This window comes from Hyaloscypha bicolor (assembly GCF_002865645.1).
Source record: "Hyaloscypha bicolor E unplaced genomic scaffold K444scaffold_37, whole genome shotgun sequence".
In the NCBI taxonomy this organism is placed as follows: Eukaryota; Fungi; Ascomycota; class Leotiomycetes; order Helotiales; family Hyaloscyphaceae; genus Hyaloscypha; species Hyaloscypha bicolor.
Window position 1 is genome coordinate 121437 of NW_020194539.1, and position 18671 is coordinate 140107.

Consider the following 18671-nt stretch of genomic DNA (forward strand, 5'->3'; position numbering starts at 1 on the left):
AAGTACTATCGTGAACCCACTGAGAAGGAGAACCAAGCTAACCTTTACTATACTTACTATACCGATTTAACGAGATCACCATATGGCACTTCTCTTTTAGAGAATATAAAGAAGCATATAAAAGTCACCCACAAAATTGCTATTGAGCGTACTTTAAGCAAGAACCAAGTAGCAGTCAATTCGTAATTAAAGCAATATTATTACCAAGCTACTAGATCAAGCGAGCAAGAAGAGCTTAATACCGAGATCCTGGAAGCCTATCTGAATACCTCAATTATTACGGAAGCCTTAATTACTCTTATTATTATACGGAATCTGTCCTATACTCTTATTAAATAGCCAGAGTTCCATACCTTTTGCCAAGTACTCAATCGAGCTATTAAGGGCAAAATTACGACTTCTCATTCAGGAATTACTAGCTCAGTCAAAGAAGCTTGGGAGCGGCACCAGGATACCGTATAACAAGTTCTCCAGGCTATACTCTCACTTATTTATATCTCTCTTAATATCTGGACCTCTCTAAATCGATTACTTTTACTTATAATCTATAGCCATTTTACTATATATAATAGAAAGCAATAAAAGGTTTTTCTCGCTTTAAAGAAGGTTTCTGGCTATAGCTCAGAGGCTTAAATGGCAATCTTTTAGCCAGTCCTTCAAGATTATAGTATTACTTATAAGCTTGGAGCTATTATAAGTAATAATGCCTCTATAAATAATATTCTTTATTAACTGGTTTAAAAGAAGTTCAAGAATAAGCTTAGCTTAAATTAGGAGGCAGATTACTAGTATATTTGCTATTTAGGCTATATTATTAATCTGGTTATATAAGCCTTTTTATTTACGAATTAGATTAGCTTAGAAAGCCTTAATTCGTATAATAAGTAGAAGCAAGCTAGAGTCTTTAATATAATAGAGGTAATAAGGGCTTAGTTCAGGCTAATAAGTTCCCTTAGTTAAGTATATAATATTATAATTTATATTTATAGATTAGCTAGAAGAATAGAGGAGTTTCGTATACTTATAAAAAGACTAATTCCAATAGATAATTATATAAGATAGAATAGCTAGTATTAGATACTTTATATACTGCTTAACTTAAGGCCTATAGTAGAAAGGTATTATTAAAACTATAAGAAGAAGCTTAAGAAAGATATCTTAACTTCTAAAGATTAGAAAAAGCTTCGTATAATTAAGAAGTTCCTTAAACCCTTTATATAAGCTATTCTTACTACTAAGGGCTTAACTTCCCTTAATTCTACTCTCTTTATAATAGATATCTTAATTAAATACTTTTAAGAGGAGAATATAAGTTCTCCTTTTCCCTTATATAACTATACTAATTCTAATAGGCTAAATATTAAAAGAGGAAAGATATAGAGGGAAGGAACTTTCTTTACCGGATTAAAGTAATATATAGTATTTTGAATAATTATTATATAAGAACTAATATATTTCCAGTTTATACTACTATATTAATTTTAAATTCTTGTAATTATATAAGATATATTGAGATATACTAGCTAAAGAAATAGTTAAAGCCAGTTCTAGCTAAGGTTAAGAAGCTTTAGGAGAGATATAGGGAAAGAGCTATTATTATATCTACTTTACTAGCTTTTTCGCATAATAGCTCGTCTTATAAGAGACTAGAACTAGATATATATAATTATATTACCTTATCTCTTATAGTAAGAGCTCGGCCCGCAAGTTAAGACGAGTTTGAGGACTATAACTCACTGGAATTATATAATTCTGGTAAAAAGAGGGCTCTTATATAGTAGTGCCAGGATATATAGAGGTAATACTAGCTAAGGCTCTTTCTTATAGCTATTAATATCCTCTCAATTCCACTAATAAGCAATGAGCTAGAGAGAGTATTTTCAGGGGGACGTTATATAGTAAGCTGGGATAGGGTATAATTAGAGGCAGAGATAATTAAGATATAAGAGTGCTTAAAGTATTAGAAGAGAAGCGGAATTCTAAATACTTTCCTTAAGACTAGTTAGGGAAAAATCAAAAAAGGGCAAATATTAAGAGCTTAATATAATCTATTAGGTATTATATAAAAGCCAGGCAATTATATAATATAATAAGAGTAGTCCTATCTATTTATTTATAATAGAAGGAATACTTTGGCCAGGGTAATATCCAGGCTTTAAAACCCGGCTACTTCGTATAATTTGAGGGGGTTTAGGCTATCCTCTACTATTACTCTCTTCTCTATTATTATTAATATCTCGAGCACTATATTGGGTCGCATAACTATAATAAATATAGTTACTATATACTTTATATTACTCTTCTCCAGAAATCCTTAAGCACTTCTCAAAAATACCTTAACTATTTTGGCAAGTAGTATAAGAAGTACGAATATTAACTTGGCTACTATATTATTTAGTATAGATTATATAAAGTATAAAGAAGTAACTTATACTTATTAAGTCAAGATTATATTAAGAACCTTAGAAAGAAGCAGGGCATTAAAGATACCAGGAGTATAGGGACCCTTAATTTCAATATCTAAGGGAGCAGAATTGGCGATATTAAAGGTATTTCGCTATTAAGGACTACTAGTAATAATAGATGGCTCTAGTTTATTGCCTCCTATATAAAGGAAGTAATGAATATTATTATAGCTATCCAGGCAAGTCCAGATTACCAGATCTTGCTGAGCTTGCTATTAAGCTACTATTTTATTGAGCTTGACTAGTGTATATATGCGTATATATACGTATATATATGTAAATATATATATATATATACATGTGAAATAGAGGGTATATGGAAAGTATATATAAGTTGGAGAGAGAATTAGGAGCTGAGAGCTTATTTTAAAGGTATCTGAAATTATTAATAACTAAAATGGGAGCATAAATGACTCAGATTAAGCTATATTGCGTCATATAAAGCTGTAATTCATGTAGTTATTTGGTATAATTCGGACGAAGGTATCAAAATTAGCTGGGGCCTTAGAAATAGGGCAAATACTTACTAAGAATCGATTCCGGAATCGATAGTATCGATACCTTACGATTCTGGCATCGATACCTATCGATACCGGAAATTAAGGAATTTTTGCCGAGCCTGATATACGGCACCCACGCGACCTGAGTCTTCTAAAAGCAGAAAATTGATTAGGGATGGCACAGTGCCTGCCTATATATTCACCATCAACGTGCGTTCCTCCGTGGCCGAGAATATCACCAAACAGAACCCACAGAAACGAGGCACGATCCATATTTACAGTCTGGCAGACTTTCGTGAGACTAAAAACACTATTTCTATTGGAGAACGGCTCAAATTAGACCCTTCTGGATGTTTTCATTCTGCTAGAAATAAACATTCAAAGCTTCTGTCGACCCTGCGGCGTTGATATCACGTTCGAAGTCCTCGCCTGCTTCAATTGCAAAATCCAGATGAGACAGAGTCACCTGAGCTCCCTCCCGAAGACTCGAAGAGCTAAGGCATGGGCCGTGGAGGTGAGATTTTTAATCTGAAAGTGGCACGAAGGTGAGCATTCTATTCCTGAGGGCAAGCAATAAGGTGAGCTTACCTGGCGACTATTCAACGGCTTCTGCACCAGAGATTCAAGGCCACTGTTACTACATACTAGCAGGCCTTGAGGTTTTGTAGCCTTCCCCAGGAAGTACGTACGGCGAATACATTATTCTCAAGGTGCAAAAGTATTGCTTGATAGTGAGGCTAAAGTCGTAACCCACCTCACTCACCGCGAAGTCCTGTTACTCGAAATTCCGCACATCTCTTTGAGCTCAGCTCCTGAATTCTCCCAACAAATTCTTCCAATGATAGTATGCTCTTACTTCCTATTCCAGGCACCTCATCAACACGAACATGCTTCTCTGCAGCGTTTTTAGCCACCTCTGCTTCTCTCTTTAAAGCTCTGAGGGACTCCGCCATCTTCGCCACATCTTGAGCCCTTGAGGTATCGTTGAGGAAATTTAGCAAGGTGAACGCAGGTTCCACCAGCTCTAAATCTTTTAGCTCATGTTGTGTAGTTGTTGGACCAGAAATAGCATGTGTCAGCATGAGAGTGCAAGCTGATGTGATAATATCTAGAAGGAGCCAAACGTGAGCAAAGTCACCCTGCGGTAGTAGCTGGAGAAGCTGCATCGACTCTCGCGCCTGTACAAGACACAACGCATCGAGATCGGCTGTGTGAGCTAGGCGACGCACAGTATCCAACGCGTGAAAATAGGTGAACTTCAAAATAACGCTATGTAGCAAGATGAAAAAGCTAGGCGCTTCATGTGTAGTGTTGAATTTTTCGATGAGAAGCATGCATGGAATACTTTGCTTCCAGGCTTCTAGCGTAGTGACCAATTCTTTCGCGGTGCTCTGGTTGACCATAGCGACCAAAACCTTCTATGCCTGATTTTCGCCATTTTCGCCATTTTTCTAAGGCCACACCCAATTATTTTGACCCCATTATCTGAACTATACCAAATAACTATGTGATTCACAGCTTCATATACTATTTCTAAGGCCCCAGCCAATTATTTTAGCCCTATAGTCTGAACTATACTAAATAACTATATGATTCACAGCTTTATGGCCCTATTTCTAAGGCCCTAGCCAATTATTTTGCCCGCATCATCTGAACTATACCAAATAACTATATGATTCACAGCTTGATTTATAGCTTAATCTGAATCATTCAGGCTCCCATTTGAGTCATTCTTGGCCCTAGATATCTATAAAATAGGCCCTCAGCTCCCAATCCTCCCTCCAACTTCCTCACATATATATATATATACATATACTTACTCTCTCTCTCTCTCTCCTTACATATACTTCACATATAATACTTTATACACATATAATGGCAGCCCAAGCTCAATAAGATCTAGTTGTCTGGACTCATATAGACGCCTCCGATAATATTCAGTACTTCCTTCGTATAGGAGGGAATGAGCTCCAGCCCTCAGTTATTAATAGTAGCCCTTAGCAGAAGCGTATCTTTAATATTAATAATCCAGAATCCTCAGATATTGTAATTAAGGGTCCCTATACTACTACTACCTTTAATATTCCACTTCTCCCTAAGGTTATTAATATAATCTTGACCTAACGAGTATAAGTTATTTCTCCTGAGTTTATATAATCTGTACTAAGTAATATAGTAGCCAAGTTAATACTCAAACTCCTTATACTACTTACTAAAATAGTTAAGGCATTTTTGAGGAATACTTAAGGGTTCCTAGAGGAAAGTAGTATAAAGTATATAGTAACTATATTTGTTATAGTCATATGACCTAATATAGTACTCGAGATATTAATAATAATAGAGAAAAGGGTAATAGTAAAAAATAGCCTAAATTCCCTTAAATTATATAAAATAGCCAGGTTTTAAAGCCTAGATATTACCCTGGCTAGAGTATTTCTTCTATTATAAATAAATAGATAGGACTACTTTTATTATATTATATAATTACCTGGCTTTTATATAATACCTAATAAATTATATTAAGCTCTTAATATTTGCCCTCTTTTAATTTTACTTATAATTATAATTTAATTTAGAAATACCTAAAAACTAAGAAAAAGAGAATTTAATCTAGTCCCAAAGTATTATATAATAAGTATAGAATCTCTTAGTATTAAACTAAGTTAAGAAGCCTTATTTCTTTCTTAGATTCTTTTCTCTCTTCTTTAAATCCTTAGACTTAACTTATTTAGCCTTTTTTATAAATATCTTTCTAATCTTTCTATTATATAATATATTCTAAGTAAGTAAAATAGCTTTTTCTATCTCTCTCTTAGCTAGAGCTTAATTCTTCTTAGTCTGAGTATAATCTGCCCTAACTTGCTTCTTAGCTTATTTTCCTAAACGAAATATTCCTGGACCTAAGAGAGATTATATTTACTTCTATATATAATTATTCAAGCTTCCTCTTTTCTTAAAAGTACGGCTTACTAAGTCCTGAATTATATCTTCCTTCTCTATAAAGTCCTTAAGCTCTTAAAGCTTAGTAAGAAGCATACTCTTATATTCTTTAGCTATTTCCTTATACTTAAGGGTTATAGATTACTAATTTGCATATTAATATATAGTCTCTAGGGAATCAGGAAATATAGATTAGGGAGGAGGAGGAGTAGCTTCTTTTAGTAAGGCTAGAACTTAGCTAGAAAAAGGTTTCTTCTTAGAATAATATTAGTATATAAATTTAATAAGTATTATATAATATACTACTAGTCTCGGAAGGGGTTAAAAGGGCTCTACTTTAATAGTAGGCTCGACTTTTATATGCTTGGCTTTAGCTACTTTAGTAGGCTAGAAATAAATATTAGTTAAAAGTAGAGGAATAGCTCGGTAAAAGAACTTATTTCTTAGGCTACTTAATTATATAATAAGATATAGCTTTATAAAACCGGGTATTTCTCTTTTTAATAGCTCTTAGTTAGGAAGAAGTAAATCCTATTAAAGAAAAAGTTAGAGAGGGAGGTAAGAGAGGTAACTTCTTTTCTTTATTATATAGTAGCTTAAATAGCTTAGGTAATACAAGAATAGCCTTATATTTCCTTTAATAGTATTAAAGACTTTTCTGGGTAAGGTCTTTATTTTTAGTAAATAGGATTAAATAAGCCTAGAACTTATAAATATTCTTTTAGACTAATATAATTAAGTAAGGTAAAAGATCTCTTATTATATAAATCTCCCTAGAAAGAAGCTTTTCTAAATCTCGTAAAAAGAAGTTATCTTTATTCTTCCAAGCTATAGCTATCTAAGTCTTATACTTCCCGGTTTAGAGAACTAGCTTCTTTATATAACTATATACTTGACTATATCTTCTACTTAAAATACTCGTTATAAGCTTATTAATAATAAAGGCTTATATTAGGTTATTATCCTAATACCTAAGTCTCAAGAGGTTTATTTTAAAGACCTCATACTTAATATTATTTCTTAAAATAATATAAGTATTATATAATTAATAAGTAAGGAAAGTATATATATACTAAGAATACGGAACTAAGAAAATATAAGAAAAGAAGAATTAAGCTCTTTATTAGATAGCTAGGCATAATACCCTTAAACTTTAAAGAGAGCTAATTATATAATCTCTTTTTAAGACCTAAACTTGGATTTTCCTGTCTAGAATTATAGATAATAAGAGAAAGTAAAGAAGCTAGTATTTGAATATTTCTGCTCTTTTTTAATAGTAGTAATAATAGAAGCTTAGTATAAACCGGCTATAGTTATTATATAAGAAATAATTCTTGGCTTATATAATTAGGTAATAGGTATAGGGGGAAATAGGCTTAAATTACTTGCTCTAGAGGATCTTGGCCTTAATTTAATCTAACTAGGGTAATTTAGATATAGTTTAGTAGCCCATATATTATATAATTTAAAGAAAAGATATCTAGCCTCCTTTTTCTCCTCTTACTTAATTAGGAGAGCTTCTTGCTTAGGCTCGGCCCGGGCTTAATAAAACTTAGTAAAGAGCTTCTTAAATAATAGAAAAGAAGAAAAAAAGGCCATATAATAAGAGCTACTAATAGGGGATACCGGATTACTATCTAAAATCTTAATAGTAGTCTCTTTTATATTTTGGAATATAAGTAAAGATACTATAAGATTAACTAGAGAAGTACTATAATACTAAGGTTATAAATTATGCGAATCGGGTAAATAAGGGGTTTCTATACTATATTACTTATACTAGAACTAGCTAGGCTTATTAAGAGTATTTCTATATATAGGATATCTTAGGAAAAAGCTAGAAATCTTTCTAGGAGGCATTTTTAAGTAAAGAAAGAAAGAAGATATAATTATAAGTAAATTATATAATAAAGATAAAGATATAGCAAGATCCTTAAGTAAAGATTTATTTCTTTTCTTAGGCCTCTTGCTCTAATAAGTTCCTCTTATCCGGCTGCTTCTTATCTTACTTCTTCTTATCTAACTTACTCAAATTGCCTTCTTTACTAATATTTATCTTTTTAATCTCTCTTTATTAGGATTATATAGTCTTTATAAACTTCTAGTTCTCTGAGATTAGTTACCTAAAGTAAGATCCGTTTTACTATATCTCCTTAGTACTAATTTTAATCTTTGGGACAAGTCCTAGCTATAGGCTTGAGTTTCTACTAGTAATATAATATTATATAATAAGCTAAAGGTAGTAATATGCCTTAATATAAAGCCTAGAACCGTCTGGTTTACTAGTTCCTTTTATAAGGCTTAAAGAATTAATCTCAATATTTATAAGCTATAATTTATACTATATTAAGGTATTATATAGTAAGTACTTATTAATATCTATAGCTAATAATCTTAGTATATAAAGATAAATTTATAGTCTAGCTAACTAAGAGGCCCTAGAACTAAGAAGGGAAACTAGTAGTAAAAAGATATTAGGGCTCGGTTTATTTACTTAAATAAGAATTATACGAGTTCTTAAGTCAAGCTATATTATAAGCCATTACCTAAATTAGGAAAAGAAAGAGATTATAGGAATAACTTACCCTAATTAATATAATCTTACTCTAATTTAGCTAAAAGCCCCTTATTAACTAGAAGTCTATATTACTTAATAGCTATATACTTATAGAGAAATATAGGAATACCTGCTATATAGTATTTCCTCTTTAGATCTTTCCGGATCCGGTAGTAATTTTATATATCTATATATAATACTATAGTATATTATATAATAGGCATATAAATAGCTAGTATAATAGCTAGTATTATATAATTAATACGGACGTGGTTTTAGCTAAAGGGATTAGTTTTAGCTAAGGTTCCAAGCTATAATTCAAACTAAGCTCGCTTCCAAAGCTCGGCGTTTTAGTAGTCTTGGCCATACCTACTTATCTACTGCCACACCTCACTCCTATCCTCCTTAGCTTTAAATTCTTAAGATATTGGAAATTATTAATCTTTGAGCCTCGTTTTATTACTCTATTCCTGCCGTTATAGCTAGTATAGTAATTCGGTCTATAAGAGTACTATTAAAGTTCCTAGCTATTATTATAATGGGCACACGTAATGGCGCATGGACAGGTATTAGATATCGTGGATCTAGTTTCCTATTTTGGGTATAGCTTGCGATCGGAATCATATGGATCACATGGGATTTCCTAATTAAGTAAAGGGCTTCGCATGCCTGGCTAAGTACTAGGGAATATATAGGGAGATGCTCCTAGCTTTAGAAGAGGCATTAATTAGTCTCTTATTAGAATTAATTCTTGGAATTAGTTATACTTGCAAGCGTTACTCCGTAGCTTACTTACCTTAACTACTTATATATTACCCTACTATTACGTACCTTATATTCTAATCGATCCAACCTTCGGGGAGTAGTTTATTACGAGGTAGTCAAGCCGTCAATAGACAAAACCACTAATAGCTAGAGCATTAACTAGAAGAAGCGCCTCTACTATTACTAGGGCGACCTAGTCAGGTACCCAGGGAAGCGCCCAGTTAGCTACTCTAGCTACCGCCTAATTAGGAGAAGGGAGTAGAACTCAGATATCCCTAGAACCAGCTAGCAGGATAATAATAACGAAGAAGCTAGCGGCAGCTCGTCGTCGCATTACTGAGTTAGAAGCAGAGATATAATAGAGGGAGGATCTGGAGAATTTAAAAGCTCAGATTTACCGTCTTAAGGATATTCGGGCACCTATTATGGAACCTATCGCGCCACCGGCGGCACGTTTAGTTTGCAGGGCTTCAAAAACCCGAGAATTACCAACCTATAAGGGGAAGAGTATTAAGGAAGCCCAGGACTTCTTCTACTAGGCGGAGCTGAAATAGCATAAAGACGGCGGGATTACCTAGGCCACAGATATAGTAAAGGTCACGTATTATACTTCCTGCTTTAAGAATATAGCCAGGGATATCTGGAAGTATAGGAAGTAATCAGTAGGCATTAATATCACGGATTAGGAGACCTTTATTGAGTTTATAAAGGATTCTATCTTGGATCCAGAGAATCATAGTAATAATACCCTCGCTAAGTTTAAGGATACAAAATAGTAGCCAGGTTAGAGTATCTAAAGCTTCGTATCCTACTTAGATAGCCTATCGGATAACTTGGGATATACGGGTTTGCCATAAGAGCAGAATGACTTATTTAGTAGTTTGAGGCAGGAGATTCGGGACGAGATTAATTACTAAGGGAATACTCTATAAGAAAGAAAGAAGCTTATTTCTATAGCCATAAGAGTCAAGAATAACTTAAACTAGTCTACTTAACGGGAACGTAATAATAAGCCAACGGATTAACGAAAAAAAGAAAATTAGAGAAAGGAGAAAGGAAATAATAAAGGGAAATAGAAGAGAAGTATATCCCCGTTACGAGGTTCGTATAACCGGGATAGCAAAAGCATAGTAACGGGGTCTAACACAATACCCGTATCAGGATCTATAAAACCGGGTATAACTTGCTTTACTTACTAGAAAAAGGGTTACTATACTACTACCTGCCTAAATCAGGGAAAACCGACTTGCTATAACTATAATAAGTCTAGCCATAAGGCATATAAATACCCAGAACTAAAGAAGCCGAGAAACAGGCATGCCCCATAGTAATTATACTTATTTATACTACGAAAGGCAAGGCCCCTAAAACGAGAATAGTAATTAAGATTATTATTAAGACAAGGAAAGATAGGCAAAGGGTTAGAGTATTAGTTAACTCGGGTATAGAGGCTAATTATATAAAGAGGAAGTTAGCCTTAGATATAGGTATTTCGTTAATATTAAAGGCAATTCCCTTATCCTTACTAGAGGAAAGAAGGATTTATTTATATAGAGATTATATTCTTGGAATTACCGCCAAGAATATACTAGAGAACTAAAGAGAGGCCAACATATACTTTGTATTATATAATTTCGATCTAAATCATATTAATATAATACTTGGATTCCTATAGCTTTACTAGGTTAATTTCCTAATTTCCTTTAAAAAAGTAATATAGAAATACCAGATTTAACTATAGAAGATTAAAGTTCTAAATACCAGGAAGTTTACTAAAATAGTAAAGTATAAGGCATATGTTTTTCTATTAATTACCTATCCTATAACGGATAGCTAAAGAATTACTGCTATTACTATAAATAGAATAGTTATACTTCCCAAGAAGTATTAGGACCTTCTCCAAATATTCTCTATAGAGACTATAGGTATATTACCTAACTATTATATAATAGAGTATTATATAGATCTGGAACTAGGATTCTAATTACTATATAGTCTTATATATACTTTATTAGAAAGGGAGCTTAAAGTTCTTCGGGAATATCTTAATACTAGCTTAGAGAAAAAGTAGATCCGTTATTTCACTAGCCTAGCTAGTACCCTAATTATATTTATTCCAAAGAAAGGAGGCGGCCTATATCTATATATTAACTACCGGGGTCTAAATAGGATTACTATTAAGAACCAAATACTATTACTACTTATTAGTAAGATAATAGATAGGCTTTATAAAGCAAAGATATATATAAAGCTAGACTTAAAAGATACTTACTATTAGTTATAAATACAAGAAAGCAATAAGTAAAAGACAGTATTCCGAATATACTATAGATATTTTAAGTACTATATTATACCCTTTAGACTATTTAATACTCTAGTAATATTCCAGACATATATTAATTATATACTAGTAGGCCTCGTAAATATTATTTATATAGTCTATCTAGATAATATTTTAATTTATTTAGAGAACCCAGAATAACATATAATAGCGGTCTAATATATACTCGAGTAGTTATAGTAATACTAGCTCTTTATAAACTTGGCAAAATGCGAGTTTAATATAAAAAGAATAAAGTTCCTGAGATTTATAATTAGCCCAGATAGTATAGAAATAGAAACTAGCCGGGTTATAGCTATTAGGAAATAGCCGGCCCCAAAGAATAATATCCGAGAAGTCCAAGTATTCCTGGGTTTTACTAACTTTTACTAGAGGTTCATTTATAGATATTTCAAGGTAATAAAAGAATTAACTAATTTACTAAAAACTAGCAGAAAATCACTATATTAGTTTAGCTAGACAGATAAGGCAGATAAGGCTTTTAGGAAGCTATAAATTACATTTATAACTACACTAATCCTTTATTATTTTGACTTAGCCTTAAAGATTCGTATAGAAATAGACGCTTCAGGATTCATAATTACAGGTATAATTTCCTAGCTCTTTAGTAAGAAGATAGAAGCCAGATAATACCCTATTACTTTCTATTTAAAAAAGATAACTATAATTAAGAATAGGTATAAAACACATAACTCTAAACTCTTAGCCATTATTCTAGTATTCCATACTTGGCAGTATTACCTAGTATATACCTAGTATACTATTATTATTAAGATAGATTATAATAACTTGAAATATTTTATAACTAAAAGAAAACTAAATAATTAATAGATAAGATAGGCAGAGAAGCTAACTACCTTTAACTTCGTCTTAGAATACTAGCCGGAACGCAGTAATCCCGCTAATAGGCTATTAAGAAGGCCAGACTTTATAGTAAATATAGATAAAGATACTTTATTACTCACGCTTTATAATAAGCTATAGAATATAGAATAGAGAACCCTATAAGTAGTAGTAATAGGACGCCACACTATTCCTATAATGCCGTAATACAAGGCCTAGGAAAGAGAAGGTAGGCACTTCTTAATTAGCAAGATACTAAGAAATTCCAAAGAAGAAGTCTATTTTAGTAATAAAGTAATACCAGAGATACTATTACTTGAGCCTATTACTAGTATAGCTAGTTATAAATAGTACATATCACGGATTCTAGCTATATGAGTAGCTAGGTCCGAAATAGTATATAAGGAAAGCAGAAAAACATTACTTAAACTATTATTATAGTACTAAAGGCTCGATTCATTAGTATAATACCAGTAATATAAATAGTTCTTAAAGGAAACCTTTATTAGAGCTATTAAGACTTGGGAACTTAATATATCTGAGTTATTAAAATATCGGGGCACTATCTATATACTAAATAAACCGGCTCTTAAAGAAGAATTACTATAAGCTAACTATAATAATCCTATAAGTAGGCATTTTAGTACTAGTAAAACGCTAGAGATCCTCTAGAAAAAGTACTTCTAGTAAAGTATAAGAAAGAACATAAAAGACTATATTAGAACTTGTCCTATATATTAATAGACTAAGGTAAAGAGATATCTACTATACGGTACACTTAGTTTATTTCCCCTTCCCTCTAAGCCATGGCAAGAAATTACTATAGACTTTATTATAGGGCTACTTCCTTCTAGGTTTCATAGTAAAATATATAATTCTATACTTATTATTATTAATAGGTATACGAAAATAGCATAATATATTCCGACTACTAAAAAGATCTCGGCTCTTAAACTAGTAGAGCTATTTATATACTATATTATTAAAGACTTTAGCATACCTGCAGGCATAACCTCTAATAGAGGATCTGTTTTCATAAGCAAGTTCTAGTTAAGTCTATACTTTTACTTAAAGGTTTAATAATAGCTAAGTATAGTATTTTACCCGTAAACTAATAGATAAATAGAGAATCTAAACCAAACTCTAGAATAATACTTGAGGTATTATACTAGTTACTAGCAGGACAACTAGGTAATAAAGCTTACTCTTACAGAATTCACATATAATAACTTTATATATTTAATAATAGGAATATCCCTATTCTATATCTTATACGGATTCTATCCTAGTATTAAATTATATATTAAGAATAATATTTCAGAAAAAGAGGCACTAGTAATACAGGAAAAAGTATAAAGAATTCAAATAGAATAGGAAATACTAGAGAAATAATAGTAAGAAGTAATAAATATATAGAAAAAGTACTATAATAAGAAATATATTAATAAGGAGTTTAAGATATATAATAAAGTTATACTTTATATAAAGAATATTTAATAGCTATAACCTAGTATAAAGCTAGTAAATAGATATCTCGGCCTCTTTAAAGTTCTAGAAATTATAGAAATATATAAACAGGTATATTACTTGAAATTATTACTATTATATCGGATCCATAATATTTTTTATATTTCTTTCTTAGAACCATAATACTCGCAAGCTAGTACTATAGTAAAACTAGAGCCGGTCGAGATTAAGGGTAAAGAGGAATTCGAGATAGAATCTATTATAGCCTATAGGAAAAGTAAAAAAGAAAGAAAGTATCTCGTTTATTAGAAGAGCTACTTACTAGTAAATAATATATAGGAATCACTAAGTAATCTAGAGAATATAGCTCAAGAATTATAAGAATACTTAGAAAAGAATAATATTATAATACTATTAGCTAAATAGAGGCGCAAAAGATAAATGCTTTTATTAGGAAACTATTAAAAAATCATATATTTATTCTTGAAAAAACCATACGAAAATTATTAAAAACTCTAATTTCTATATCCCATAAATACCCTACTCTTATAATTACTCTCTATTATTCTTATTATTATCCTTATTAGAATTCTCTCGAGAAATAGGTAGTAAATTAGCCTATAAAGCTATTAGCTATTAGTAAGAAATAAGAAAGAAGTAAGCTTACTTAATACCAAAAAATATTAACTATATTATTAAGAGTACTTTATACTTATACTAAGCTAGTAAGAATTACTTAACCTATTCCTTGGATTATTAGAAGAATCCGTTAGCCTCGAATAATAGCTTTAATATAAGAAGTATATATAGTTTAGTATAGAAGAAAAGTAATAATAGCCTTCTTTCTTTTAGGTAAAGAATAGGAAAGATACTTACATATATTAATGGCTTAAAAAAGGCGGTTTAACCACATTATATATGCTTAAAGAACCTTAGATAGTATTAGAATAAGAAATAAAAGAAGGAATTTATAACTTATAGGATTATATTTCTTATTCTTAGAGCGGTAATAATTATATACCGAGTAATTATTACTCTTAATATAAGTAAGGTCAGGAAACTTAGTAATATTCTTAGAATATTAAAGATAATAAGGGCAAATTAAGGATATGGGAGCATTAGCCGAACGGGTAGTAATAGGCTAACGAGTACTAAAAGAAGTATTTATCTTAATAGATTTAAGTAAAAGAGGGAATTAGAAAGGGACTTGAATAAAGCTTAAATAAGGCTTAAAGAAGCTTAAAGAAGCTTAAAGAAGGCTTAAAGAAGGAAGGCAAGAAATAAGGAAGAGCTAAATACGGTATTATGGTTAAGGAAAAGAAAGATTAGTTAGTGGGAAAAGGGAGGCCTTTTTATAATACCCTTTCCCCGAATAGTAATCGCGAATTCAGAACTGGCTCTATATCAGGAATACCCAGAAAATTCCAAAAAAGGAATTCACGAATAAACCAGAAGATCGGATTAACTTTTCCAAGCTCTTGGGCCTATAGAGTAATAATTTATTCGCGAATAGAGGCTAAGTTAGGATTCACGAACTAATTAGGAGATTAGATAAGCTTTATATCCAATAGTATATACTATATTCGCATTACCTTTACGAGAGGAAATTACCAGAGGCAATTTGCGAACTAGCTAGGAAGGGTTAGTAAACTATATCCTTAACTCTATTACCTGGCATAATAATAGGGTAATTATGGGGAGTCTTTGGGGAAAGCTAGCAGCCAGGAAAGTTTTAGGGAAATATTTATAAAGCTATTCGCAGTTTTCCCAGGCCTCTTGGGGACAAGGGCCCAGAGGGGGGGTTAATATAATAGGCACACGTAATAGCGCATGGACAGGTATTAGATATCGTGGATCTAGTTTCCTATTTTGGGTATAGCTTATAATCAGAATTATATGAATCGCATGGGATTTCCTAATTAAGTAAAGGGCTTCGCATGCCTGGCTAAGTACTAGGGAATATATAGGGAGACGCTCCTAGCTTTGGAAGGGGCATTAATTAGTCTCTTGTTAGAATCAATTCTTGGAATCAGTTATACTTGCAAGCATTACTCCGCAGCTTACTTACCTTGACTACTTGTGTATTACCCTACTATTACGTGCCTTACAATTATAAGAACTTAAAAAAAGTCCTATACTAGATTAGCCCAAGTAAAAGAATTATATAAATAGGTATAAATACGAATATACTAGTAATATAGCCGGAATTTCTCAAGTTAATTCTAATAAGACTCGATTCTTTAATTCTTTATACTAGTTCCAAAGTAATAGACCTTCTTAAAAGAAAGAATTAGTATTATTATATAAGAGAAAGTATATTAGACTTTAGTAATAAAAGGAATCTCTCTTTTTTTATTAGAGGAAATTACTCGGGGGTAATAGCCAAGCTTTCTAAATACCTAAAGAAACTGGCCAAGTATATTATATGCCATATAATTAGAAATGCCTATATAGTACTAGATAATATTACGAGAATAAATATTAATAGTAGTATAGATTTGGAAGCCCTATAGAGCTAGCTTATTATACTAATTAAGAGACTACTCCCAATCCGGGCCTTTAACTACTATTTCTTGCTTCTTATACTATATATTATTTATATAATGCTTATAGCCCTTACTATCTAGGCCCTTAATAATATTATAGATTAATTTGCGAGGAGTAGTAACCCCCATTTAACGGAAGTATATCTTAATCAAGCCTGCTTTATAGCCTTTAATTCCCCTATAGTCTAGCTCCTCTTGTATAATACCCACAAGCTACTAGTACTTCTGCTCCCTCTCCTCTATTATTATTCTCCGAATAAGGCCAAGATCTAGCCTATATCGTGCGAGCTATCGGCGGTAGAGAGGTATCCCCTTAACTAAGAGTGCTTGAAGAATTATATTATTATTATAATTGCCTGTAAATAACTCAGAGATACGTAATTTAATCCTCTTAATCTCAGGAGACCCATTCTTCCTATTACGTGATATATTCCAAGCCCTAAGAGTACGCTCGAGGGTAGTTAAGCTATATTCTATATATAAAATTACCCTTATTTTACTTAAAATCTCGGGATATATAAGCTTCTCAGAGACCCAACTAAGAATCTCATTTTTGTAAGGCTCAAGACTAAGCTTTGGAGGCATTCTGAGTATAATCCAATGCGTGCGATATATTAAAAGTGGGATAATAAGGGCAAGTTATGGTTGAGGCAAAATTTGATTTTGCGGCAATTAGTCATAGAAGGTTTTGGTCGTTGTGGTCACCCGTAGGTGCGCAATCGGTCGATCTCCGGGGATTTCTGGGCTCGTGTCGATAAGAGTTGCTTGTAGATTTGTCCTTGAATGATAGACATTCCAATATGATTATTATAGAAATTGACCTCGTTAAGACGGTCGTGGTGTAAATCGATGGTCTCGATAGGTAGGTCGACATCCATATCGTCATCGTCTTGAGCTGGAGGATTATGTGTACGTATGCTGATATCCTTATCATAGATATACACAAGCCAGAAGACACGCTTTCTCTGTTCCATCTCAGCAGCGGCGATCCCAAGTTGGTGGCCCCGCCGATGGAGCTTCATGCCCTGTGCAAGTTTTACTGCTATCGATATCAGAATCGAGCCTGGCTCTGGATTCGGCGTTCCTTGCAGCAGGATAGCCATGCCAAGCAGTGCTTGCACAGCCATGAGCTCGTTTGTGAGCATTGAGAGCTCTCCTACTAAAGCCAAAGCGTTTTGAAGATAGCCACAGGCGTGAACGTCTTCTGTTTTGCTGTTCCCAGTCTTCATAGCGCGGAAGCGATGTGCGAGGGCGAAAGCTACGTTTAGGCATGCCCGCCAGGCCGGGGTATCGTGATTGTTATTTTCATAGCTCGACTCGAAGGCTTTCTGGAAAGTTGCAGCGTCGAAGATAGGAAACGCCGAGTTGAAGCTTGAGAAGGTTTCTTGAATCAGGAGTTGGGCTTCATCCCGTCCTGGGAGTGACTTGATTTCTCGGCTGGGGTTTACTGGAGAGGCTCCTGTGAGTGACCAATCTAAAGGTCTGTGATGTAAAACGGCGGCCGAGGGTAAGTGTGCTGGAACTGGTCAGTTTGAATGTCCCAAAGAGAGTGGTAGGAGTAGAGGCTGTACGTTCGTGAAGCGAGACTGAAATATGCTGCTCAGCGCTTGAGGCCAAGCCAGAAAGGCTCCCAATGGAGGTCCTCCGTTTACGCTTCCGTATGCGCTGCGATTCTGGTGACGCTCTGCGTGGGTGAGTTCCAATACAGTCACTGGGTAGATCCGCGTCGGACTGTTCTCCTTCCACGTCGCTTGCAGCGGGCCGACTCCTCAATTCGCTCTGCAGCATAGCTTCCATCCTCTTCAGTCTCTCCTCAAGCTTTTCCACATGCTTGTATCTATCACTACTTAGTCTTTGCTGCTTCACGTGATTGCGGATTCAACGCCTACCCTGGTGGTCTCCTCGGGCCCTTCTTCGCCTTGATTGGGCTGAAGGTGCAGGGGATATTGGACTTTATACATTGAGTACAACTATCTCGGGATATATCACAACGTATCTTCTTCTTTTTGCATGTATCGCATGCCTGTAGGATTGTCAGTATTGAGCTATACGTAGGAAGGACAGGTGCCGAGACCCTGGTGACCATGACCGCCCTCTCTAATCTAGTCTGGTCCTCCGGCAACGTTGCTAGATGCGCCATGCTGCTACAAACAGTGATAGAACCTCATTTACTTCAACTGGGGATCGACGTACATTAGACAATAGGCATTGACGTATGAGATCCGGCTTAGCGATATCTCTCACGAG

The 18671-nt window shown here is 33.4% G+C and overlaps 2 protein-coding genes across 2 annotated transcripts; one reads left to right on the plus strand and one right to left on the minus strand.

The window, feature by feature from the left end:
• Window positions 1-185: 185 nt before the first annotated feature.
• Window positions 186-558, plus strand: K444DRAFT_713896 (uncharacterized protein; the record flags this gene model as incomplete). Its single annotated transcript, XM_024888307.1, has 1 exon — window positions 186-558. A coding segment is annotated over one exon (154 nt), but the record flags the coding sequence as incomplete, so codon positions are not given.
• Window positions 559-3720: 3162 nt separating this feature from the next.
• On the minus strand, window positions 3721-18510 carry K444DRAFT_521195 (uncharacterized protein; the record flags this gene model as incomplete). The annotated part of the gene is made up of 4 exons (XM_024874104.1): window positions 3721-4354; window positions 17130-17946; window positions 18137-18261; window positions 18314-18510. 4 exons carry the CDS (start codon window positions 18508-18510, stop codon window positions 3721-3723), a joined length of 1773 nt encoding a protein of 590 aa, XP_024741228.1.
• Between the last annotated feature and the right edge of the window lie 161 nt (window positions 18511-18671).